We start from the raw sequence: 24,783 nt of genomic DNA, 5'->3' as shown, positions 1-24,783 counted from the left end.
GTGTGAGGTGCACCCTTAGCCGCCCTAACGTGGCCCTGGGCCTGAGCACAGATCACACCCTGTGGGGGGTGGAGATGGCTCTCACGCTCCTCACCCAGCTGGGCCAGCACCACAGCTGAACATTCAGCCCCCTGCAAGTTCCCCTTACAGAAAACAACAACAAAAAGGCTGATTCAGCAAATGTTAATTTATGTGCCAGGCCAGAGGTAGCACCAAGCAATTAGTGATATAATGGTGATGTCGCACTAAAAATTATTTATCGTGTCACTGAGCTCACGGCTGGGTTTAAATTAAGACACTGGTGGGATTTAAACATCCTTCAGCAGCACAACCCCAGCCCCCACCCAGCTTCCCATCTGGCTCTGCTCAATATTGGCCTCCCCCACAAACCAGGAGCAGCAGCCAACACCCCCACTCTGCCAATGGGCAAAGTGTGCCCCACCCCCCTCAGCAAGCCTGGCCTGCTTCCTACAGAGCCCCCCCACCCCATGCCTCACAGCATCTCCCACTGGGAGAAGTTGGGGCGGGCGTAGCCAGAAGCATCACCCCTCCCACACAGCCAGCACGCCTGCCCTGCTTTCTACAGCACCCCTTGCTAGCAGAAGCACAGGAGCCATGCAGACTTGGTGAGTCCGGGGGTGACAGCAGCATCGCAGAGAGGAGTGAGGGAATGCCCTTTCACAAAGCCATGGGGCAGGGCAGGGCAGGGCAGGGCAGAATACTCACCATAAACAAATTATACAGAAGTCACGCATAAGTAGCATGGGGCAGCCACACCCCATAAGGCCCAGAGTCACAAAAGGGCTGGGGCAGCAGCGCACAATGAGACAGCACTACCCGCGGAGGAACAGTGTGTGTGGCAGCTTTAATTTCAATCAGGTGTCCGTTTCTAGCGCGTCTCGGCTCTGTTGCCTGTTTTCTCTGCCTCCCTCGTGCTCTTGGTTGCCCTGAGCCATTGGCATTCCTGTTAGAGAGCATTAATATCACTTTATAATTAGACACAGGCTGAGTAAGTACCCCCAGCACCAGGAGAGAGATGAGATCAATAGATGAGAGCAAGGTCAGACGGGGCAGGGATGGGAACGTACCCCACTCTCACTGCTCCTGACCCACCTGGTCACCCGCACACCCAGTCCTGCCCCTGGCTACCCCTCTGTGCCCGAACGCCCCCACTGACAGGGGCCAAACCCACCTCCCCACCACAGACGCCATCTCCTCACCTGGCGTGCTCTGGAGAATGCCTCAGTTTGTAACGCCCAGGAGGGCAGCGTGGCGTGATCTGGCTAAAGGGGTCCCCACGCGTCAGCCTGGCCACATGCACCAGTGTCTGCGTTATGGGGACACTCACCCACTGGTTTGTTCGTTGAGCATCTCCCACAGCTGCTGGGAGGCCCCCCGAGTAGGAGCCCCTCATCGCACAAGACATTGTGTTGATAACCATCCCACTCAGCACAAACACTGGCTAATTAAAGTTAGCTGCAAGATCTGCCAGACACCTGCCGTGGTGTCACTGCCAATGCCCATGGGGGGTGGGGCGCACAGCAAAGCGTGCCGCAGTGGCTGGGGTTCACAGCGGGGCAGACCTGGGAAAGAGCGAGCCAGACACATTAGTACCTGCAAGCCTGGGGCAGAAAGACCCACTCAGAGCTCCTGGTACCCAGGGGGAGGCAGGCAGGGCAGACACACACCGTGCTCCCTTGCTCACCAAGTTTGGGCTCTCAGAGGATGCTTTGCAATGACAGACCCACACACAGCAGGAATGTCTCTTTCCTCCTATGTTTCCCAGGCAACGCCAAGCACTCAACAGCAGTTCAGAGTGTGAGAACGCCTCCCTTGGGCAGTTCCTGGGATGGGAGCAGCTGCCTTGCAGCCTGTCATTTGGTAACTTAGGTCAGACACCTGTGGATGTGATGTTCACCTCCAGCATCACACTGAAAAAAATCCAGCACAGCCCTACACCGTTCTGCAGCTCCCATCGTGGGAAATCATTTCCGCAGCTCATTTCTTGGTGCACAGCTCCCCTGCATCGCAGCTGCCACGGCAGCAGATCCTAGCCCAGTGTGCAGATCCCGGCCCTAGTGCCCCCGCGTGCGGCCGGGGGGGGTGGGATCCCAGCCCTCGTGGCCTGCTGTGAGCCACGATACAATTCTGGAACGTTCAGATATTCTGCAGGGACCCCTCCCTTCCTACTGTGTTTGTGCTCACAAAGGTGACACCCTTTTCTCCCCAGCATGTCTGTGTGACAGTACAATGCAGGCCCGTCACCTCACAGGGCTCTGTTCTCTCCTGACTCCAGTGTAGAGTGGTAGAAGGACCTGTGCTTATCACACAACTTCCAGGGCAAAGCTGCTCAGCCTGAGCATGAAGGCCTAGAGCCCTGTGCTCAGTCACTTGCTGAGGCTGTATAAAGGCAGGGGAGCTGCCAACGTGCCTTTGGTACAGCCCCAAAACCGCACAAGGGAGCTCATGTCATGGTTCCAGAGTTTACTGCACCTCTGACCCCCTTCTCTGGCCTCGCTGAATATACCCCCAGGTGACAGGCCTCATGCTGTACCTGCCTGGGTAGGGAGTCTCCCACTCTTAGAGCAGGTCTTAGGGCACAGAACCCTGTGGATTAGCCATACTTACTACAGCAGGCCCCACTGGGTTTCGGCGCCTGCAGTTCTTCCCTTTGGGAGTCTGTGGCCATCTCTGACTCTAGACCCCAAACAGCTGCCTTAACCCAAAGTATTATTGATCTTAATAGTAGGAACAAAGAATAACGTACAAGAAAAACGGTTTTTAAACCACTAACAGGGCTACACGTATCCCGCTCTTACCCAAGACTTCCCATCCCCTGGGTGGTTAGCAAGGCCTAAAATCTTCAGCCCACCACTCAGGCATCTGTCCCCACTGTCAGCTCCCTGGTCAGAGAGCAGCTTTTTCACTCGTTGTTCCTTCTGTGATTTCATTATCTATTTGTTCTTAGCATTGACAAAAGCTCTGTAACGTGGCTGGAGCTAAGGAAATGGGTACTTCCTAGGTAATGGCTCAGCCCTTGACTCAACCTCCTGACCTACTTACCAGCAGCTGTTTTATCTAGACCCATTTTCAGGCCTTCCGTTTATTTCCCAATTGCCTGCATTTAAACATTCCACTATAGTTATACAATACCTATCCCGATAGCCACACACAGTATTCATGAATTAATAAAGCGCAGCTCCCCATCCTTCACATTTCACAATACAGGGAAATACAGTGTGGCCAACGCAAGATTTTTACTGCCTGCTTTGTGGTTGTTTTTCTTAAAGCTGAGCTCCTGGAGTCAGGTGATGACAGAGAATCTCAGCAGACATTAAAACAAACAAACAAGATCACTGACCTTCCTCGTGGTGGAGAGAATTTGGAGCCCATTCTCCAAGGAAGCCTGAAGGCTGAGCACCCCACAGGCAAAGAAACAAACCCCAATTTATTCTTTTTTAAAAATCTAATTTTTTTAAATCAATCCAATGATTTTTTGGGCCTGACTCACCATTTTTTAAAGCCATGGCAACCCTGTAAACCGCTCACACTCCGTTCCCCCAAGAGCTCACCATCCCAGGTCACGCTTCGCACAGGAAAAGGGAAACAAAATAGCAGGGTTGAGTGCAGAGATCTTCAATTTGTGGGGTGCACCCCCCTATGGGGGCACGGAGGAACTTTAGCAGGGTCGCAGCAAGGTCCAGGCCAGTCTCCATGGGGGTAGGAAGGGAGTGCTGCACCGCTTTGTCCTCGCCCCACCCCCCAACCATGGGTCTGGCCTCAGCTCCCAGCCCTGCCCCTGGCTGCCAGCCCCCGCATCCAGCCTTGGCCACCACGGCCTAGACTCCTGTTCCCAACTCCTAGTCCTGCTCTGGCCACTGGCTGCTGCAGCTCTGCTCCCAGCCCCGACTGTGGTCCTGCTTCCAGCTGCAGCTGGGGAAGTGCGCAACCTAAGAAGTTTGGGGCCATTGGTGTAGCGTATAGGATTTGGGAAGGCTCTGGTAGCACAGGCGAGGATAGGCTCTGAGATGACATGGCTCTGGTGGCATTCCCAGTGGCTCAGCTCTGAGGTGATGCGACTCCATTGCACGGCTGGGGGGCTTGGATCTGAGAGGAGGGGGCTCCCTGACGGCTTGGCCAGGGAAGTCAAGCACTTACGTATAGTCTGCTTATTATTTAACATTTTAGGTTTCAGCCAGGCCCAACAGAAATCCATTAACAGTGCTGGGACTGACACAGGCCTTCTAGGCCCAGGCAGAGCCTCTTCCCATAGGGTCTTTGGGGAAATGAGAAACAGGCCTCCAAGACCACATCAGAGCCTTTTGGTTTGTCACGTTACGTCCCGTAGGGAAAAGGACACAGCAGACCAGAGCCCCCTCGCGGGCTGCAGCCATGAGCACAGTCAGTGGAGCTCACTGGGGCAGCTGCAGTTGTTACAATCTGGGAGACCGTCTCGTGTGCAAGAGGCTGACTGGACCACACACTCCCCTCTGACGGCAGGGGTGGGGGACCACGAGGAGACTGCTTGTCCTACGTTGCCCCTGTTCTGAGCACAGAGCAGTGTCTAGGGCTCCACGCCAACACCTTTCACCTACATTAAACGCACTTCAGGTTGGTTTGCTGTAAACGTTAGTTTAACCCCTCCCACAAAATGACACACTGCTATTCAGTAGGGCAGCACCAGAACCAGGGGTCGCTACAGTCTAGAAGTCCACATGCATTGCTACCGAGCCCTGCACTGGAGATGGGGCACAGGCACTAGTCTCTTCTCTGACCTGCATCCCCTCTTGTAGGTCCTGACAGGGGTGCTGAGGGCTGCCAGTACCAGGAGCATCCACAGCTTCACGTCCCCCGGCACGTATTTACTGTCTATAGCGCAGCTCAGAAAGCTCTACTGCTATCCCAGCCCTGCGCAGAGGCTGCCAGTCCACATGGCGATCCAATCCAAGCTTCCTGCACAGGGAACAAAATAGGCAGAGGCATTTCTGGAGAACTTCCCCCTAGGCAAGAGCCCTTGCAAGCCAGAAACACCCACCAGCTCAGAGCACAGATCTCCTCATCAAGCAACAGGAAAATACCCTTTCCCGCTAAAGTGCTGAGGCTCCAGAAAGTGAAAAGCAGCCAGGCGCTGGTTGTGCCAGCACGCAGGGTCAGACCCCTCCTTTCCACAGACATTCATCATTCACTAAATGCCATGACTGTAGCGGCAGCTCCGGAAGGTGCCCCGCAATGAACTCCTAGTGCCTTTTATCACAGGATCCCTGCCTGGATTTATGAGGCCTCAGTGAGTCTCATTTCCTAGCCAAGGAACAGGGAGTAATTAACTATTAATAAAAGCATTACTGAGCTCCCCACAGGGGCATGTTTAATTCATGGGGCAGGAAAGGAGAGGACACAGCTCCGCTGCAGCTCCTAACTGACCAGCCATGCAGAAAACCAGACCACGGTGTCCTCCCATAGGCTCTTGACTTCCTGGCGCAGCTCAAAGCTGCACTGGACATAAGGGGATGAATGCTGCTTCATCTTAATGACCCCCCCCCAAGGACTCTGGCTTCCTAAAGATTTTGCAGCAGAGAAAGGGAAGCAGCAGGTATCTCCAAGTCTCCCTTCCCAGAAAGGGGATAGGGGAAGAGACTGTCTGTGGGGAGTGGATGGCAGAGACACATCTGTTGCCACACTGCCCTTCCCACACAGGATCGAGCTGAGGCTTGCTCTCAGACCATCCGAGAGGAGATGGTATTGAACACTGCTGGCAGCAGCTGACAGCTCCAGAAGATTTCAGAGCTCCTCCCTCCAGCAGAGCAGGGCAGACAAATGGGGATTTTAGTCTCTCCCTCTCCTGGAGAAGCTGCCAAGGCCCTGGGAGGCGCAAGTCATTTACTCTAAAATTCACTCTTATTGCTCTGGCATGTCCATCAGGAGAGTAAATTCAGTGATAAGGTAGCTGGACTCCCCCTGGCCGTATCAGAACATTGCTCTGAGGAAACCTGCCCTGCTGGGCACCCCTGGCAGCTATCTGAGAATCAGGGTAAGCGCAGCTCACAGAACAGAGTGACTCATGCCCAGCCTCTGAAGTCTGAGCTACAGACTTCCCACATTATGTCATAAGTAGTGTGCATACACACACAATTCTTCTCTGGCCTTGGTGGCTGTGGAATACAGTGTAGTAGTGCCACCTGTTGTTCATTTCTGGGAATACTACACTAATCCGCAAAACTCATAACCGTACTTGTGTTCCCAGGAAAGAGGAACTGAGCCCTTAACCTGCCCTTCCCTTTTCCTGGCAGAGGGAGGAGTTATTGCCTAAACCAAGGGCAGTTAGAGTCCAAGCTCCTATAGGAACCCATGATACTAGAACCTTTTCCTCCTCGTTGGTACATGGTGTCCTAGGAGACAGCTCTCATCTACCTTCTTCAGGAGGAAGTCAGCAAGGAGCAGAGCAGAGTACAGCTTGCTCTTCAGGCACGTGGGGGAGGAAGCAGTGCAAGGATGAGATACCTTGCAGTTCTGTCCATTGCTTCCTGGAGAGAACAAGGGGCTGCAGACCAATGCCATTCAGCACTCTACACTTCGGATGCACTAGGCAGCTGTCAAGCACTTTGTGCACCAGGCCAAGGAGACTCTCTGGGCAAGCAGCAGTATGAACATGTCACAGGACAGTGCAGGGACAGAGGGACCTGGGATGGGGAGGCAGGGATACATGCCTCTGCTTTGCTGTAACAGGCGCACACGCATACACCCACATGGCATGCAAAAAGAGAGGGCTGGCCAGTCATTTATTTCCATGAGAAATCACTACTCTTTTCAATAAAGAAGTTTGCTGCTTGGATTCCTGCCCCTTAATGACCTGCAAAGCCCCACTGAGCCAGCAGTGCACATCTTTCCCTGATTATCCTGCCTGGATTGGTCCTCAATCACAAGCAGGGAGCATCCTGTCTCCACATTGTGTACTGGGACCTGACAGGTTACTGGGTACAACGGCTGCCCCAGGGGGCAAATCCCAGATTTTCTGTATCGCCATCAACTTCAGCAGATGTCAGGGTGGTGAGAAAAGAGCCCCAAAGGGCCCCTCTGTCTTCTCTCTCTGGAGCCAATACCAGATGAAGTTGGAGGAAGAGCCTCATTTCCTTGCCCCGCAGCCCATGAGTTTTCCCCGCCCCATCCCCCACACTACAGCTGGGGGGTTTCTCTTTCAATTCCTTTTCAGGGGGAGATGTGGTGCTGCCAGTTTCACCCAAATAGTCTCCTTGGATCTGGGCTGTGGCTACTGAGCAGCAAGCCCCTCATCAGCTCCAGCTCCTCTCATGTGCTCGATCTAGAGGAGTTGGCAGCCCAAGATTCTTGGACCTGTTTGCTGCTCAATTGTCAGTTGTCTGATGATCAGATGGAGCAGAGGGCCAAATCAGCGTTGGTTTCCAACATCCTCCTCCTCCTCAGGCTCACTGCGCCGCAGCAGCAGCTCCAGGTCCGGGCTGGAGCTGGCTCCTTTGTGTAGCTTTGGCTCCTTTTCACCTAGACACAGACAGCCTGTTTAGTGACTAGTCCCTCCCTTCTCTACAGAGGCCTCAGACCCAGTGTGGGCATCATGTAGGCACTGGTGTAGGCAGGGAGGGGTAGGATTCCTGCAGAGACCAGGGGGCTTCAGCAACATTACCTTTTGAACAGAAGGCTTTGAGAGTGACATGCAGGGAGATTCCCAACAGGCAGACAGCAAAGCCCAACCAGTTCAGGAGGTTCAGGTGGTCTCCCAGCAAGCGAGTGGCCAGCAGCAAAGTGCAGACTTCCTGTGGACACAGAGAGAACATGACAGATGGCAGGGCAGGAAATGGGTGAAGCCAAGGAAGGAGGAGTGGCTGAATGTTCATGAGATGGTCAGATAGTCCCACCTGCGCTCCACCCACAGAGCACCAACATTCACCACATGGAAGAGTTTTAAAAAACAGATTCCAGAAAGATGAGGAAAGAGACCAGAGCTCTGCAGGTGTATTTGCCCCCCACCTGCAAGGCCAGGATACACAGGAACTCAGTGACTACCAGGTTAGAATGTGAGCCACTGTGTCCAGTCTCCCATCTCAAAGAGTCACCAGCATTGGCTTCCTCAGAGGAACGGGCAGAAAACCCTATAGAAGGGAGCCTGGGACTGCCTGCACTAACCCTGTTAGTAAAGGCCAGCCTCCTGCCCTGAAGCAGGAGAGTTTATCCCCTCTAATGTAACTGCGGATCTTTTGCTCTTCATACACATCCTGAACCCTACCAAGCTGATACCTTCCGGCAGGAAAGCATTTAGTCTGTGCCCTTCACTGATGGGTCCCTACTGGGGGCGGACAGGGGGCATTGCGGGAGTCCACTTCAGTTGAAGCAGCTAGAACTGCAGGGCTAGGTAGGCAGGGGGTGGCAGCCCCAGTGCAGGTGAGGTATCAAGACCTGTTTTCTAGAACATCTGAGCAGGCTACACTGCTCTGGAGCTGTCGGAGCTGGTTTAGTCAAGGCAACCCTGCACGACCATAGAAATCACTGCTCCATACCTTAAAAATGCCAGCAATGGAGAGAGTGAGGCTGGAGGTTCTGGAGACCAAGAGGAACTCAGAGAAGCCCAGGCCAAAAGCAAGAAACCCCCCTAGGGAGAGCTTCCCCACCACGTTGAATAATAGCCCAGCTTCATGGAAACGGAACAGCTTCTCTGATGTAGACAAGGGCAACCCTGAAATCAAGAGGAGAGCAGGGATGAAAAAACTGACAGAGGTGAATGGAGCACCTTCCCTATTGACCACTAGGAGAGAGTGCCATCCCCTGTACCTCTCTACCCCACAGTAGGAGGGTGCTGACCCTATATGCAACACTTTGCCAACACAAGGATTGCCTTAGCCCCTCTGGTTCTTGGGCCCACAGGTCCCTACTGTGACAAATATTGCAACCACATGCAGCATCTTTGGGGACCCTCTCTTGTATGTCACGTTCAGAACAGGAAAACCTCAAAAAGCCATTATACTGAGATGGGCCAGACAGTGAGAACTGCAGAGTTTCCATAATGCTTTACATCAGTCCAGGTGATCTATATTGGTGTGTTCCTGGCTTACTGGGGAGGGGCTGCCTGCAGAAGCTGGAACCACTAAGGGGTGACTAATGCAAATTCCCCAGCACTGGAGATGCAAAAAGCCAGTGTTTTGAAGCTTTGCCCCGAGGAGAGGGCCATGGAGTTGTGATTGTTTGTTACAGGAGGCCAGAGATTGCAGGCCAAAACTGTACAAAGAACAGCTAAATTGTCCGTAGGAGGTTGTGGTTCTTGATATGAAACCTGACATGAACTGAGAGCAAACCCAGCTAAGGGATATGAAAGACTGTCACCTATCACAGGCTATGCTGGAGTTGGGGAAATGACATCTGATACATTTTTTGAATGCATGTAGGTTAGTTTATTGTTTTTTTCTTGTAATACTTTTGCCCTAAGAATAAAATGTATTTTGTTTTGTGATGGCTGGCTGGTAACTGGTGTAATGAAAGGCAGAGGAACATCAAGCCCAAACCCTGGGTCTGGTGGGAGAGCAGCACAGGTCTCCATCTGAGAGAGGAGATGGCTGGGAAACCCTACCTACTTTGCAAATTCAGAAAGTTGTTCCCTTGTCTATATAGTTCATCTGCAGGGCAACAAACTGCCAAGTGATCCCTCAGCAGCCCCCACAGCGAGCCTCTCCTGTTACCAACCAACTCACCCTCAAACACAGCAAAGAGAGGGAAGAGCCCCAGGAACATAAGTGGCTGCAGGTGAAACATGGTGTCAATGGGGTTCTGAAGCCCTGTGGGAGGAGAGTCAGGGGCAAACCTGTCAGCAAAAGCTGGGTGAAGAGGAAGCCCATTAAGAAGCTTTTACTGGATCTGTTCCTAGGGCAAACACCCAATCCCTTGTCCCAATAACTGTCTCCTGCTGCACCTGGGGCTGCCACCCCCTAGCTCCCCGCTCCCTCCCCCAGTCCCAAGGACTACAGCCCCCCCACCTCCCCCAGACCCAGGAGCTACAGCCCCCCCACCTCCCCGAGTCCCTGCCTCCCTTGCACCAGGGCTGTCCCCCCACCCTCTGCCTCCCAACATACCCAACTCGGCCTTCTGCATGAGCATCTGGGTGAGAGTCCAGCGAATGCCTCCAAGGAAGGAGGCACCCAGCACCAGCACAAATCCCTCCATGTTGAACTGTGTGGACTCATACGTGAACATGAAGAGCCCCCCAGCAATGAGCAGAACCACCAGTACCAGCACCATCCTCTGAGAGAGAACAAACACAGCATCACCATGGAGGCTTCCAAGACTACATAAGGACAAGCTGCTCTCCTCTTCCAGACCCACTCAGCAGGCAGCTGCTCCCGGTCCCCTCCCCCATCTCAGAATCCAGGCCCTGACACACTCATCCCCATACCTTGGGTCCTGACCAGCTGCCTCCCCAAGGGCCTCACAGCACTAGTGCCTTACCAGCTCCTCCAGTCTGAAAATCAGCGAGAAGAGCAGGATGAAGAGGATAGCAGAGGATTTGGTCATCGTGTAGCTGTAAAGGTCAAAACCCACAATCCATCACGTGGCACTTTCCAGTACAGCACCACAGGATGTCAGACCACCCAGCCCCAAACCAATATCCAGCTCCACAGGTTTGGAACCGCCCCTACAGGATCTGCTGCCCCAGCCTGAACCCGCTGCCTGGCTCTGCCAAAGCACTCCCCAAACCTACAACTCATGTCTCCCAAGGTGGGTATAAGGCTGCTACTCACAGGGAGACTGTGATGTACAGGAAGCTCCAATTGCTCAGCCCAATGTCCAAAGCAGTCGACAATGCTAAAGAAACAAGAACCCTCCTGGAATTAATGTTCTTTTATCACAACAGAATGCGCTGCTGAGTGTGCCCTGCTGCCCCAGATAACTCAACTTACGTTAATCTGATGAAAACATTCATAGCTCCTTGGATTTTTCTGAGGCCTATTCTTTGATTAGTGCCCATAGCTGTAATATCTGAGTGCCTCCCAGAAGTAAGAGTTCTAACAATGATCACTCCCTGCCCTGCAGCTAGAAGCATTTGGGGGCTGCGATTTTTTAAAACCTTTTTGGAATGTAGATAGCCAGAACAATCATTCTAATAGGTGTGAACTAGCACATTAATGACAATAGATAAGGATTAGCTCCAAAACCTAAACGTGATAGAGCAGCGTAAACTATTTAACTCTTGGTCATTCTAGCAGGAGCCATTCAGTGAAGGTACAGCACCCCAAACCTTATCAGGTGCCAACAGCCTTAAATGTCCCCTAGCAAGCTGCCATACCCACCAAGACTCCCTGGCAGTTCTTATGACTCAGTTGCAGCTTCTCAATACAAAAGTCCAAACATCAAAAACAGAAAGCACGTTTAATATCAAGATGAACACAAAGGATACTGCATGGCTTGTACTAGTCATTTATATAGTTAATGCATAAAAATGTACATTTTAAAATGTAACTTAGATGAAAGCCATCCCAGAATGGACACCACACTGTTCTGCCACAGAACCCAGGTACCTTGCCAGAAGCTGAGGCTCATTTGTAAAATACCCTTCATTATTTTAGTTACTTCATCAACTTTATCTGTAAGTTAACAATGATTTCTGTGTTGGCCAAAAAATGAGAGCGCTCTCTCCTCTCCCCACTCTGCAGGCAATGCCCCCAACCCCTGGCTGTACATACCTGTTGGAGCCACCCTTTTGAGATAGTCAGCCCAGGTCAGCACCACCCGGGACCTCTTGGTGCAGCAACGCATCAGGGCCCTGGTCAGAGCGGAGAGCAGGAAAATAACCAGGAGATGCAGCAGGGTCATAAAGAGAGGAAAATGGAAACTCTGCAAGGAGCCAGACACACAGACAGACAGATCTTGTCAGCAGATACACAGACACTGCTAGCTACCCTGTCACCTGGTGCTCTGCTCCCACCAGCCCAGCACACGTTGCACCCCCCTCCCATACCATACCACCCCCTGCTCCTCATGCAGTCCTCTAGCACCCCCACCCCGATCCGCTGGGCCCCAGCGGCACCCCCACTTTTGCCGCTCGGCACCCTCCACACCGCCCGGGGCAGGGCGCTGCCCGGACCCGAGTTACCTTCATCAGCCACTTGTTGTAGAAGGTGATGCCGATGGAGAAGCAGTAATAGAGCAGCACCAGCCCCAGGGTCAGCGCCGCCTTCCCCAGCACGGCCAGGCCGGGCGGCTGCGGGCCCATGGCGCCGCCCAGGCCCGGGCCTCTCGGGGCCGCCACGCACCGGGGACCAGGCCAGCCTTGGCGGGCTAGTCACGGGGCCCGGCGCACCTCGCTGACGGCGGGGAGCAGCACGGCCCAGGGCCGAGCCGGGGCCAGGCTCCACCCTGGGGAGCAAAGGCCAGTCAGCGCGGGCGGGGTGCCCCGCTCACCTCACCTCACCTCATACCCGCGCCGCGCCGCGCCCCTCGGGCCGGGCCGGGCCGGGCCTGGACTCTCCCCGCCCCGGCCCGGCCGCCCCCTAACCCCGCCCCCCAGCCCAGCACCCTTCACCCACGAGACGCGGCGCGGCCCGCCCCGCCCCCGGGCGGCAACCGGCCCCTGCGCCCGGGGCCGGCTCTGACATGGCCGCTGGCTGGCGGCGGCGCGGCCGCCCTCGCTGCTGCTGCGCTCCCCTAGTCCCGGCCTGTCCGCCCGGCCCCGCCCCGCCCCCGGCCCGGTCCGCGCGGAGCATCACGGACGGGAGGAGCCTCTCGAGTCGGCATCTTAGTGCCACGCGGAGGCGGCCCTGGCTGGCGGGCAGCGGCGGGGCCTGCGGGGGCAGCGCCGTGTCAGACGCCCGGGCGGGCCCGCCCTCCAGCGCCGCCCCACCCCGCGCCCCTCTCTAGCGCCCCGCCCCTCAGCTGGCGGGCCCGGCCTGGAGGTGTGTGTGTGTGTCTGTCTGACTCGAGCAGCAGAGTAACGACGCCCATAACGCGCCCGCCCCGCCCGCGCCAGCTTGCGGCGATCCCACCGTGGAGCGGAGTGGCCAGGCCCCGCCTGCTGGGCGGGACAGGCCGAGCTGAGGGCTCCTTTGCCGCGCCCGCTTCCATTGAACTCCGGTTCCTGCCCGGTGACGTTCTCACTCAGAAAACAGGGTTACTGCCTCTCTGCGACTGTGCACGGCGCTGCTGGCACAGAGCCTCGTGCACAGGGGTCTGAGAACCTTTTCCCTCAGCCCTCCCTCTGGCATCACCGCATGCCCCTGCATGCTCCTGTAAGAGGGCAGAGCTGCCCCGTGCCCGTGGCCCCCTGGTTCCTTTGGAGGGGATATAGACTCTGCTCCCCTTCCGGAGGGAAAGGAGGGCAAGTCATGGAATAAGCACCTGCAACGTCCTGAAGAACAACAGTTACAGAAAAGTAGATAACCTTTTTCTTCTTTGAGTGGTCCTTACTCCTCGCGGTGACTCAGACAGGGACGTGGGCTCAGGCTCTACCTGAACAGTGATTTGGGCATCATCACTGGACTGATGGGAAATGGCAGAATGAGAAGCAAAGGTATAGACTGATGATGAAGCTGCTGCTTTGCAGATGTCTACGATCAGTAATTGTACCAACAATGCCAGTAAAGTTGCCTGCGCTGTAGCAGAATGTAACAGCACTCTAGCTGGCAGTTATATTAGTCAATGGGCTGCATAAACTCATGCAAAAAGAGATCCAGGATGAGATTCTCTGAGTTAGAAAGTGGTTGGGCCTTAGCTCCACCCAACTGCCCGGATGATCTAAAAGACTTAGTACACACCAGGGAGAAAGCCAAAGCCTTTCTCACATCCAGTGGATTAAATCTTTCCCTCGCTATGAGCACGGAGTTTCAGGAAGAATGTCAGCAAAGAGATTACCTGGTTAACATGAAAATTAGAGATGAACTTCAGGGGAAATTTTGGGTAAGGGTAAAAATAAACTTTATCCTTATGGAAAACTGTATAGGGAGGCTCTGAGACTCGGCCTCTGAACTTGCCCACACTTCTGGCTGAGGTAATGGCAACTAAAAATGCAAGGAGCAAGTTGGAATGTGTTCAAATAGTGGTCCCCATAACTTTGCTAGGGCCAAGTTCAGATCCCAAGAGGGAGGGATGGTGCATGCATTGGTACAATCTGACCAAGCAGCTGAGATAGCTTTATGAGAGTATCTCTGGCAGCTAACTGCCAAACTCTGATGTTTTAGGTATAGAAGAAAAACCTCATACTGGACTAAGGGTGCATGCTCTGGGGATACACCTTTCTGACAGGACTAAATGGACACAATGGAGAAGTGCCCATAGTTGAGAGTTTTCTACTATTCAAAAGCATTTCTTGGACACACACAGAACAGGGACTTTCCAAAGGCATTAGCCATGAAGCATCCACACTGGCAGGTGAACGGATTGCAGGTTGAGATGCAGCAGGCAGCTATAGTCCTGAGAAATCATATCTGGATCCAATGGAAGAGACATCAAAGGCTTGATTGGCAAGGTCATTGGAGTGGAGTACCATGTTGTCAGGACCACACTGGTACTATAACGATGAGACAAGCATGGTCTTCTTTGACTTTGAACACGACTCTAGGCAGCAAGGGAATCAGAGGGAAGGTTTACAGGACAGCATCCTTCCAAGACAACAAAAAAGCATCAGTCAATGAGCCTGGGTTGAGACCTCCCTGGGAATAGAATTGATGGCATTTTCTGTTGGACTTTGCTGCAAACAGGTTCACTTGGGGAGTCCCCCAGAGCTGGAAGATGGATCTGGCAATGTCTGGGTGTAAAGACCACTTGTGATTGGAAAAGGTCCTGCTAAGTCAATTCACCACCATGTTCTGCTTCCCTGGAAGGTAAGCAGCGCTGAGATGAATTGAATTGGTTATGCAGAAGTCCCAGAGATGAACTGACTCCTGGCATAACAGAGTTGACCAAGCTCCTCCCTGTCTGTTTATGTCAAATATAGTTGCAGAGTTGCCTGTTAGAATTAATAAGCTCGTTCCTACTATCTGTGGGAAGAAAGCTGAACAAACTAGTCATATGGTTCTTAACTCCCTGACACTTATATGAGCCATTATATCCCGAGACAACCAGAGACCTTGAGTCCCCATATGAATTCTCCAACCCAGGACTGATGAGTCTGTGATTAGAGTGAGGGTTGGTATTGGGGGGGATAAATGGGACCCCCCACACAGACTTTACAGGGTCCATCCACCAATCCAGAGATGACAAAGATGACATAGGCACTCAAACCACCTTGTCCAAATGATGGTAACTTGGAGCATATGCAGACAGTAGCCATGCCTGCAGCTTTCTGGGATGCAGCCTGGCATGTTAGACCACATAGGTACTTGCTGCCATGTGACCAAGGAAACTGAGACAGCTGCATGGTGAGAGAATGTGCTTTTAGTTGCAACACTAAGCCCTGTAGTATTTCAAACCTGGATTCAGCAAGCAAGGCCTTGGGCCTTTATGGTGTCTATGATCGCTCCAATAAACTCTGTCCCTGTATCTGTTTCAGAATTGATTTGTCCTAATTTACTAGGTGTACCAATGCACCTAATGTGGACAGGATGGTGGATACACTGGATAACGCCTGAGCCTCGGACCAACCTCTGATCAGTCAGTCATCCAGGTACAGCAGAGGTCTCTTCTACTGACTGTTGGTCTGGCTCTGGATCCTCCTCCTGATGCTCAGTATCAGGGCTGATACTGGACTCTGGGGGATGGCACTGCTTGGTGTGTAGACTCAGCCCTTCTATATGAATGCACTGATATGGGGCAAAGGCCCACTGTCCTGGCCGCATTCCCATGGGAGATTTCATTGAAGGGTCACGGTGGAAAGTGGGAAGAGAGGATCTGTGCACAGACTGGTGGGTCCTGCTTTGGGGTTGAGATATGTATGACACTCAAGAGGCTTCTCCTTCCTCTAACCATGATACAGCTGATCCAGTTGGTGCTGGGAACTGGTGCCAGTAACCAGGCGATGGGTTGAGTGATGCCATCATAACAGGCTCCCCCTTGGACCATACCTAGAGGCTACCTGTCTGGGAAGCAGGCAACTGTGGTACCAAAGGTTGAATCACTGGCAGCTGTGCTGGGGGACCAGCCTCTGTAAGGATGGAGACACCATACCAAGGGAAAGCAGGTTTCTTGCTGTGGCAAATGCCTCCAGAGTAGTCAGCACTGAGATGATTTCTTGTTGTGGTACTGAAGTAGTTGACTACCTCTTCCAGCACTGGGCTTGATGGTGCCCCATGCGGCACCATAACTGACCTGGAGGAGGAGTGCTTGGATATCTGGGTGCACTCTACTAGACTTGTTGTCTACCTCTTACCAGACTCAGAGGGTGGAGAGACCTTTCCCTGGCTGATGACTCTCTGGAAGCTTTATATTTTTTCCTTGGTATGGGCGAGGGAAAACGGAGCGGGTTTCCGCTAATGCTGGAGGTGTGCTTCTCATTGAAGCTGCAGCACTTGGCACCGAGTTAGGCCACTGTCAGAGCTGTCCCAGTCTGAGTGCCAGCTCCATCAGCAGGAATTTCAGCCTAGCCTCCCTATCCTTTGTCCTAGACTTGAACTCCCTGCAAATCAGGCACTGGTCCTTCACATGTGCTTCTCCCAAGCACTTTAGGCAGCTATTGTGCAGTTCGCTCATTGACATAGGCCTGGAACAAGAAACACATGGGTTGAAACCCAGTGACTGGGACATACCTCAGTACTGTGAATAGAAAAAAACCCCAAATGGGGAAAAGTTCAAAACCTTTTTTCTTTTGTTCTCTTCTTTAAAAAAAAAACAAAACAAAACAAAAGAAAAATAAAACTTGCTAACTCTCTTAACAACACTAAGATCTAGACTAACTGTATGTATATACTATGTTCACAAAGGCTGAGAGAAGAACTGTTCCAATATAGAACAGAGTTCCTATGACCATCATGGGCAGTAAGAAGGAATTGAGCATGGCTAGGGGTTAATCTGCCCTTTGTACCTGCATGCAATGGCGCACAGCAGCAGGGGGAACTTGAGCCACTCAATGGGTACCACTGAGGGGAAAAGTTTGATGGTCATGTGCTGGGAGCACAGACACCAAGAACAGAATGCACGTGTGCAATCAATCACTCAATGAAGACTAATCGAGGCTAGAATAACCAGGTGGAATTTTATTTTCTTCAGGAATTCATTCAACTGTCTTAGATCTAAGACCCCCTTTGGCTTTGGGGATAAGGAAGTGATGGGAATAGAAGACTTTCCCGCTGAGGCCCAAGGATTCCTCTATGGCCTCTGCCTGAAGAAGCAACTGGACCTCCTACTCAAGGATGATCTCATGAGCATGGTCCCTGAAGAGGGAAGGGGGTGGGAAGGAGGGGTAGAAAAACGGGGCATATCTCAGATCCACCATGCTTAAGACCCACTGATCTGATGTTACTTGGGCCCAAGCATTTAGGAAGTGGGATGAGCGATTTGTAAATGAAAAGTGGGAAACAGATGGAACTACAGTAACTGGTACACTGTCCTTAACAAACACATTACAAAGTCTGATTGGATGAGGTGACTGGACAGGATAAGCTCACTCATGCTGAAGAGGGTGGCAGTGTAGTCTCTTCTAACCCCTGCGCTGTCTCTTCAGCAGATCTTGAGACTCAGGAGCAAAACACTGGTGTCTGCATGGCAGTTGAGGACAGAAATGTTTCCTCTTTGTTACTGGAGTATTAGTGGCCCTGGACTCTTTTAGGCTATAGAGTGTCTTGCCCATCTTATCTGAAAACAAAAGACCTTCGAAAAGGAGGACCGAGATGGTCTGCTGGACTTCTGTGGGGTGCAGATGATTGTTACCATGAACATCTTCTCATAGAAATGGCTGATGGCACAGATGTGGGTTTCTCAAACCATGCCATCTAACCTGTTCTGGAGAGCAGTTCTGGAAGTTAGCTTGCCTTCATCCACCCTTACTGCAAATTCCTGCCTACAGTCCTCTGGTAACTTGCCTTTAAATGATATAATGTTCTCCCAGAGGTGAAGCCATAGCAGCTCAGTAGTGCCTGTTGGTTTGCAATCCTGACTTGTAGACTCCTGCAGAGTGCAAAGCAAGTTCAGACTCTTCAAATCTTGGCCTTTCAGCATCAGTGCTGTGTTCTTGTCTCTCCTGGTAGCAGCTGCTGCCACCACCAGCACAAATGCCTTAGGAGGGGACCTAATACCTCCTTTCAGCTGGCTTTGCTGGGGGGAGTGGGGAAGGAGTATGGTGTCTGCTATAGTTCCTTACCTGGCTCCATAATGGCTTTGTTCATCGGGAGAACCACTCTGGCAGGGGCTGCCAATACCAAAATGCCTGCCATCTTGTGAGAGCTTTCACACATCTCCTCTGCCTGAATGTCAAGAACAGAGATCACCTTTCTCAATGGATTTTGATGAGCTTTGTGGTCCTCTGGTGGTGGTGAATCACTTGCTGCCTCAACAGCCTCGCCTGGTGATGAGGAAAAGGACATTACAGTATTCTGAGGTGATGGCTGCTCCATGACTTGTAGTGGGGGAAGCTGCCCAAGTGACTTCTGCCTATTCAGTACTGACCTTGGTGCTGGAGAATGATGCTTGCAGTGCTGATGCCCCGAGCGATCTCAATGACAAGGAACGAGATGGTTAAAGGAAGGTCCTAGCAGGAGGGACACCTCATGGTGTTCAGAATGGCCTCTGATATGTGCCTGGGACCCATCCTTGATTGGGCCATTGCCTCTTAGGATGAGGCCAGTGCTGTGCCTGTTGTCTGACCCATGGTCCTCAAATCTCTAATAGAGGGTGTACCCTCTGTCTTGGATGGGACAGACAAATGCATCTCTGATTCCAAAGAAGAAGAATCAGAAATGTCTGACAATGCAGGGTAGGGACAGAACCAGTTGGCACAGGGGATAGATAGCCTGAGCCTGATGGTACTGCGGATATCATCAGAGGCTTGCCCTTTCACTGCACCAGCATTTGTGGAAGCTGGGAGGTAGCGGTTCTGTGGGTTCTTGACACAGTGAGGTAGGTGCGGCAAGCATCAATACTGACTGTAAAGCTTCTTGCACCATACTGGATACTGGTACCAAGAGGCTAAGCAGACTCCTTGTGGCTACATGTGCCTCTAAAGTAATTGGGAGCAGCAATGACTGATGGCTTTGCCACAGAAATCTTTCAGGGGATGCCCTCAATGATCCTGGCACAGGCTCTGGAGGCAGCGATCCCTTCTTAGCTGAAGAGTGCTCCAGAGACAGACTCCCCCCCAAATGTTTTGTACATGCTCTGCCTCTACGTGGCTTTGGCACCAGCACCCCAAGTGAGGTACTGAGCCTGAGAGGGTCTAGACGTTTTCTTTGGTACTGGCGAATGAGACAGAGGAGCTGCAGCCATCTCCAGTGCGCTCTGTATAGATGTGCTCGGGTGTTCTCTGTGTGAGATGAGTCCAATCAAGGGTGAAGTGCTGCCTCCATGAGTAAACATTTGAGTCTTGCTGCTCAATCTTTTTTTGAGAAGGGCTTAAATCCCTTGCAGATGTGACATTTGTCACTTATGTGGGATTCTCCCAAACATTTCACACAGGAGTGAGGAAAGCACTTACAACAAGAAATCTGATATCACTCCAACAACCCTCACTGGTGGTAAGAAGGAACTGATGTCGGTCGGGGTGGCTTTACCCCCTTATAGCAGCACACAGGGCATGTGGGTGTAGTGATAGGGTTCAAACTGTCCAGATAGGTACTGCTAAGGGAAAAAGTTCCCTGACAACTGTGCACCAGGCACGCAGACACCTACAGTGGCATGGACATGCAAGCCCTCGAAGAACAACATGATTTTCTACTTGGATGTAATTAGGGAAAGTAGCTGGCTTGAAAGTTTGGTTGTTCATTTTGCCCTCTAAGGGGTGGCTACATTCACTGTCTCCCTGGCTTCCAGGAGCTGAGAGAAGGAAGGAGAACAAGGCTACTCAGAGAACATTAATTCCCATATGATTCTCAATACCCCATGACTCCCTGGAAGAGCACCCCATTCCTGCTGGAAATTCATCCTTACCTCTCCCTGAGCAGAGGCCTGGTGAAGCAGCAAAGAATATCTGACACCCTTGAAATATAAAAGCAGCATCAGGGTCTTGATGCTGGGTCTTGGTATCACTTGGCTGGATGGACAGATGGACAAGGAGGTAATTCAATGTTGTGGGAGGAAATAGGCTCTAGAGGACAAAGCATATAGTTGGATCAGTGACCTGAGTTTAATCCCATCTCAAGCAATGACCCTCTCTCTGCGGGCTTGGACAAATCAGTAAATGTCTGTGGTTGAGCGTCTCCTCCCCTCAAAAGAAGGGTTGCAGGATTAACATTAATGCTTGTGAAGTGCTTGGAGGAGTTAAATACCATAGATGTGGTGAAGATTATTATTTATATTATGGTAATTCATACAAAATCATACAATTATTAGTTACTGGGGATGCTGACCCCTAGCTGTTCATTGGCTTCTGCTCCCAATCCCTCAGGCACCAGTGTCACTCCTGTAGTGACCAAGGGACTTCCTCTTTGCATCGTTTTCTGCTGCAGCAGCTGTCAGTCACCCAATAGTTTTATTATGTCTTCTGCCAGGAGGTGGAATTCTCAACAGTTTTGAGATACAAGGGTGGATGCCAGCCCTGTGGCCAGGGCAAGAGCTCTTCCTCCTGCTAGAGCTCTTCCTCACCCAATCCCATGCAGTGCTGCTGTTGAGAGAATGGGTGCCTCCCCAGTGTAGCACCCCAGCATCATGATCTCACCCATAGGGAGGAGGATAAACAAGAAGCAGCAGGCTTACTGGAGTAATAGCCAGGTCATGGAGAGATTAGTGATCAATGGCTGCCATGTTCAGAGCTGGTTCTGTACAAAGGACATGATGCCTGCCTCAAAACAGTCTCAAGGGTTCTGAGGCTGTCTTCAGGAGTAACTGTCCCACCCTCCCCGGCCCCGTCCAGTTCTGCCTGTGTCAACCGTAGTGATAGACGAAGTCATAGCTGCTGGGCTCCTTGGGGATGGGTGGTGGGGCCTCAGGGATCTGGATATTCTCCAGATCCAGGAGTCTCAACTTCATTTCCATGCTCAGCAGCGTGTCCAGGTCACTCTTGGTTAGCTCACTAGACATGTCCTTCCCCAGGAGGGCATTGAGCCCATCGATCCAGATACAGTACTGTGGAGAACAATCAGACAGCTTACACCCCTAGGCATAAACCATGGGGAGTGCCCCTGCAAAATGCATGAGCACAAACCACAGGTGGGAACCATCCCTATGGAGGCCCCCTGAAATTGGTGACGCTAGCAGGAAATAAAATGAGAAATTCAGAAAATGCTGTAAATTCATCTGGGGGGAAATAATTCCGACCACAGATGCCTAATGGGAGGCAGAAGCTAGGGGCGCAAGAATGGCTGAGGCAAAAGTGAGCAGGCAAGCGGGCATGAGTTTGCATGTGACATGGCAGCAGAAAAGATAATACAGTTTTAGGCATCACTTCTCAGAGTACATGAGGAAGAGCCTGTTGATGGCCAACACCAAGGATTGAGGGAAGTCATTCAGGGTGGTACAAGGGGCTAGAACTTGCAGGATATTACGAACGAGGGATTTAGGCTGAGTGTCAGACAACATTTTTAACAGTGAGACTGGCGCATCTTGGCCAAAGCCTGGGGGGAACTGTTTTTTCCATCTCCTCTTTGCGGCTTGACGGTCCCATTTCTTACCTCATATTTATTAGGTGCAATGAAGTTCAGTGTCTCGTCAGGATCATACAATATCGAGAAGGCCAATTCCAACACTTCCTGAAGGAAGAGGTTTTTACGCATCAGCTGGATAAAGCATCATAACAGTTCTGCTAAACCAACAATATGAGGGGTCCCAGCTGCAGCCCTAGGCACCTGCACAATGCAGCACTGTGCCCCAGGCACCTCCTCACTGTGCAACTAACACCAGGGCACCTTGCCAGTCACAGAACAAGGAAGATGGGGAGTGGTTCTAGGAATGAAACAGCAAAGAGTCTTAAGACTAGAAAGGAGGCAAGGGGTCCCAGATTTAGGTTAGGACCGTGTGTAAATGGTTCCCAGAAGTAGCTGTCATTTAGAGCTCGTTTCTGCTGCTTCCACCCCTCCAAGAACTGCTCATCAGCCAAGGGGTACCAAAGAAAGGAAGAGAGCACTTACCTTGTTCTGCTTCAGTGCACTTTTCTCCTTCATGTGTGGACAGTCCTTCCCTGTGACGATGGCCTTGATGTCTGCCACAGGGACTAGAAGTGAAACAGGGAAAGTCAGGATCAGGAGCAACCCTCCCATGAAGAGATGGGGCTTTACCTTGACATTATGGGTGCATGTTTGTCTGTTTACAGGCTTTTCTATAGTCTCCATTACCAGAGTGTCTGAGCCTCACAAACACAAATTATCCCCGCAGCGCCTGGTGTGGGAAGTACCAAGTGACACACACAAAGTCACACCGGGGTTTGTGGAAAGGCCAGAAACTGAATTCAGATTTCCTGAATGCCAGTCTCTGCTGTAGCCACCAGACCCTCCTCCCTCCTTGAGATTGGTACTAATGGTCTCTAGGTGACAGAGCACAGGGCACTACATATGGTGACCAGTATCAGAGCAATAACCTGGACGTACTCTTCTCCTGCAGCGACTCAAAGGTCACTTCCCCCTGGGCATTGTCTTCCAGATCTCCGTAGTGTAGAACCTTGTGGTTCAGAGCCAGACGACAGTACCAGAATCTCTCTGGAATACACAACATGCAGCATGAGTAAGCAGGGTCATTCGGATCAGGGCCCCGTGGCAGCCCTGTATAAGCCCCACTATCTCATTCTCTACAGTGCCATCTGCTGGCTGTGACAAGGATTGCTGTCTCCTGTCTGTATGCACCTCTGGCCCATCCCAGCCTGTTGGCTGGATAGGAACCCTGTCTATCCACCCCCCTTCCTTGCAGGGTCCCTGCCAACGAGGAAACCCACTTGGTCATATTTGCTTCAGTACCCCTGCACCGGGAGCTGCAGCAGGTAGCAAGCCCCACCTTGTCTCCTGCGATTCCCAATTTTCCGGAAGCTGCTTCCCTCACAGAGCCGATTCAGACGCTGCTGTTTTATGAGCTCCAGGATCTCAGGCTGAATTTTCTCTCTCAGCTCTCTGGAGATCAAAGAAAATTGAGTAAACAGAAGTCTGGGGACAGCAGCCAGCAGTCCAATGCAAAGGAGGCCAGTATGTGGGGAAAGCAACTGTCTTGTCAGGCACTTACACAATGGGTGGTGACTGAAAGTCATCTTGACTCATCCTCTCGGACTGGCGCAGCCGCAGGATCTCAGAGTAACTCAGGCTGCGCAGCTTGCTCTTGAATTGGTCTAGGGAGTTGGGTTTGGAGGGCAGAGCCCGGGTGATCTGCTCGCGCACAACCTGCATCACCTAGGAGGGATTGGATATAACAGGCAGCTTACATTCCTGTGGCCCAAAGGAGGCTGAGATCCAGGGCTGAGCTCAGCCAAGGGCTGCAAGGGACAAGTACAGGGAGAGTGTGGTTAGGGGGCACATCCAGCTGGGCACTTTGAGGGCCCAGTGCAGGGAAAGCAGAAGTCACAGGACTGCCTCCCATCAAGGATGGGCTGCCCTCCTTCACCAGTACCCTAATGCGATTCCTATGTACACTTGTACATGCCTCCCCACCACTCCATTCTTTGCTGAGACAGAAATCTGTCTGTGCACTCTCCTGCCCTGATACAGAGCCCTTCCCAAGGCAGGTTCCCATCACCCTGACCTTGTTGAAATCCTCTGCTGTTGCTCTCATCTCCTTCCAAGTCTTGTTCAGCAGCTGGATGCAGATAGCAAAGAGCTCCTCAAACGCTCGGTCATGGGTGAAGAACATGGGATGGTAGTCGTTTCGGCCCTCATTGGCTTCAGGAACAGACAAGGAAACTGTGAGTGTCTGAGCAACCAGGGCAGGAGCTCATGAGAAGAACTAAGCTTGTTGCAATCGGAGCAGCCTGATGGTGTGTGAAATACACACATCTGACTATAACACGATTGTCACCAAGTAGTTGCATTTTATCATCCATTTATCATTGTGTTATTAGATGTTATGGTCAATTCATATGCTATTTCATATATAATTAATGTATGCTAAATAGATTTAAATTGCGGGACTACAGAAGTATAAGACTGAAAGGTAATTAGGAGTGATGCATGTGTATTAGTCATATCAGTAAAGCAGGCTGGAATGCAGGGCTGAGATCTGTAAGATTTTAGTTTAGCCAGACTAGGCCATAGGCTTAAGAATGCTTGACACGAGTGGGTGACCGAGGATTAACCCTAGGCCAGTAAGGTCACGAGATTACTGTAAAAGATGCGCCAATAGTGATGTTACAGAAAACTGGATTGCAATAAACTGCAGTGTATTGTCCAAGACCACGAGACACCTGATTGTAACATCACGGAATGTCCTGTCCTGACTGCAGGTTGCATGGTGTATGTAGATGCTAATGCGAGTAAGAGTAACTGAAGAAACAACCTATGAAAAATGAGGTATCCCAATATTCATGGGGTATGGCAGTACAGATAAGGAAAGAGGGTTGAAACACTCACGCACGTGTGGTCAGAACAACAATATAAAAGAGGTTCCTTGGTTGGGTAAAAGTGGGACTACCCCAAGGGACAACCCCAGCAGGAATCATCCCTTTATTGATGATCGTCTGTTGAGAGATCCAGCAGATACAAGAATATCTTAGGGGATGTGAGTATGACTGCAGTACTAGTCTCTGCATGAGTAATTGTACCTTTACTTAGTGCTTTAATAACA

At 51.8% G+C, this 24,783-nt stretch overlaps 2 protein-coding genes across 12 annotated transcripts in view; both read right to left on the bottom strand.

The window, feature by feature from the left end:
• Positions 1 to 1,643: 1,643 nt before the first annotated feature.
• SLC35C2 (solute carrier family 35 member C2) lies at positions 1,644 to 12,794 on the bottom strand. Of its 4 annotated transcripts, none has more exons than XM_067553906.1 (10): positions 12,724 to 12,794; positions 12,107 to 12,369; positions 11,697 to 11,847; positions 10,755 to 10,818; positions 10,462 to 10,534; positions 10,089 to 10,257; positions 9,711 to 9,794; positions 8,526 to 8,701; positions 7,655 to 7,784; positions 1,644 to 7,512 (listed from the first exon to the last, which is right to left on the bottom strand). In XM_067553906.1, the coding sequence occupies exons 2-10, from the start codon at positions 12,224 to 12,226 to the stop codon at positions 7,403 to 7,405; spliced, it is 1,077 nt and encodes a 358-aa protein (XP_067410007.1). In that variant the 5' UTR covers positions 12,227 to 12,369; positions 12,724 to 12,794; the 3' UTR covers positions 1,644 to 7,402. The 4 variants fall into 4 exon arrangements, with proteins under 4 accessions (XP_067410007.1, XP_067410008.1, XP_067410009.1 ...); XM_067553907.1 differs by lacking the exon at positions 12,724 to 12,794 and adding an exon at positions 12,540 to 12,624; XM_067553909.1 differs by lacking the exon at positions 12,724 to 12,794 and having other exon boundaries at positions 6,297 to 7,512; positions 11,697 to 11,776; positions 12,107 to 12,144.
• A 7,052-nt stretch (positions 12,795 to 19,846) lies between these two features.
• The window catches only part of ELMO2 (engulfment and cell motility 2), a 54,665-nt gene continuing 49,728 nt past the window's right edge, over positions 19,847 to 24,783 (bottom strand). For 7 of the 8 annotated variants that reach the window (XM_067553899.1, XM_067553900.1, XM_067553898.1 and 4 more), the window contains 7 exons: positions 23,746 to 23,882; positions 23,233 to 23,396; positions 23,011 to 23,123; positions 22,611 to 22,718; positions 22,155 to 22,237; positions 21,699 to 21,776; positions 19,847 to 21,153 (listed from right to left, as the gene is read on the bottom strand). In XM_067553899.1, coding sequence (XP_067410000.1) covers positions 20,953 to 21,153; positions 21,699 to 21,776; positions 22,155 to 22,237; positions 22,611 to 22,718; positions 23,011 to 23,123; positions 23,233 to 23,396; positions 23,746 to 23,882 — 884 coding nt within the window. In that variant the 3' untranslated portion in view covers positions 19,847 to 20,952. The remainder of the gene's footprint in view (positions 21,154 to 21,698; positions 21,777 to 22,154; positions 22,238 to 22,610; positions 22,719 to 23,010; positions 23,124 to 23,232; positions 23,397 to 23,745; positions 23,883 to 24,783) is intronic. The other variant, XR_010920945.1, reaches the window with a different exon arrangement.

Source organism: Emydura macquarii, unplaced genomic scaffold (assembly GCF_026122565.2).
Source record: "Emydura macquarii macquarii isolate MOO-44397 ecotype Brisbane River unplaced genomic scaffold, CSIRO-AGI_Emac_v2 contig_1483, whole genome shotgun sequence".
NCBI classification, from domain to species: Eukaryota; Metazoa; Chordata; order Testudines; family Chelidae; genus Emydura; species Emydura macquarii.
Note: the sequence above shows the minus strand (reverse complement) of the source record. Positions and strands in the feature narration are given on the sequence as shown.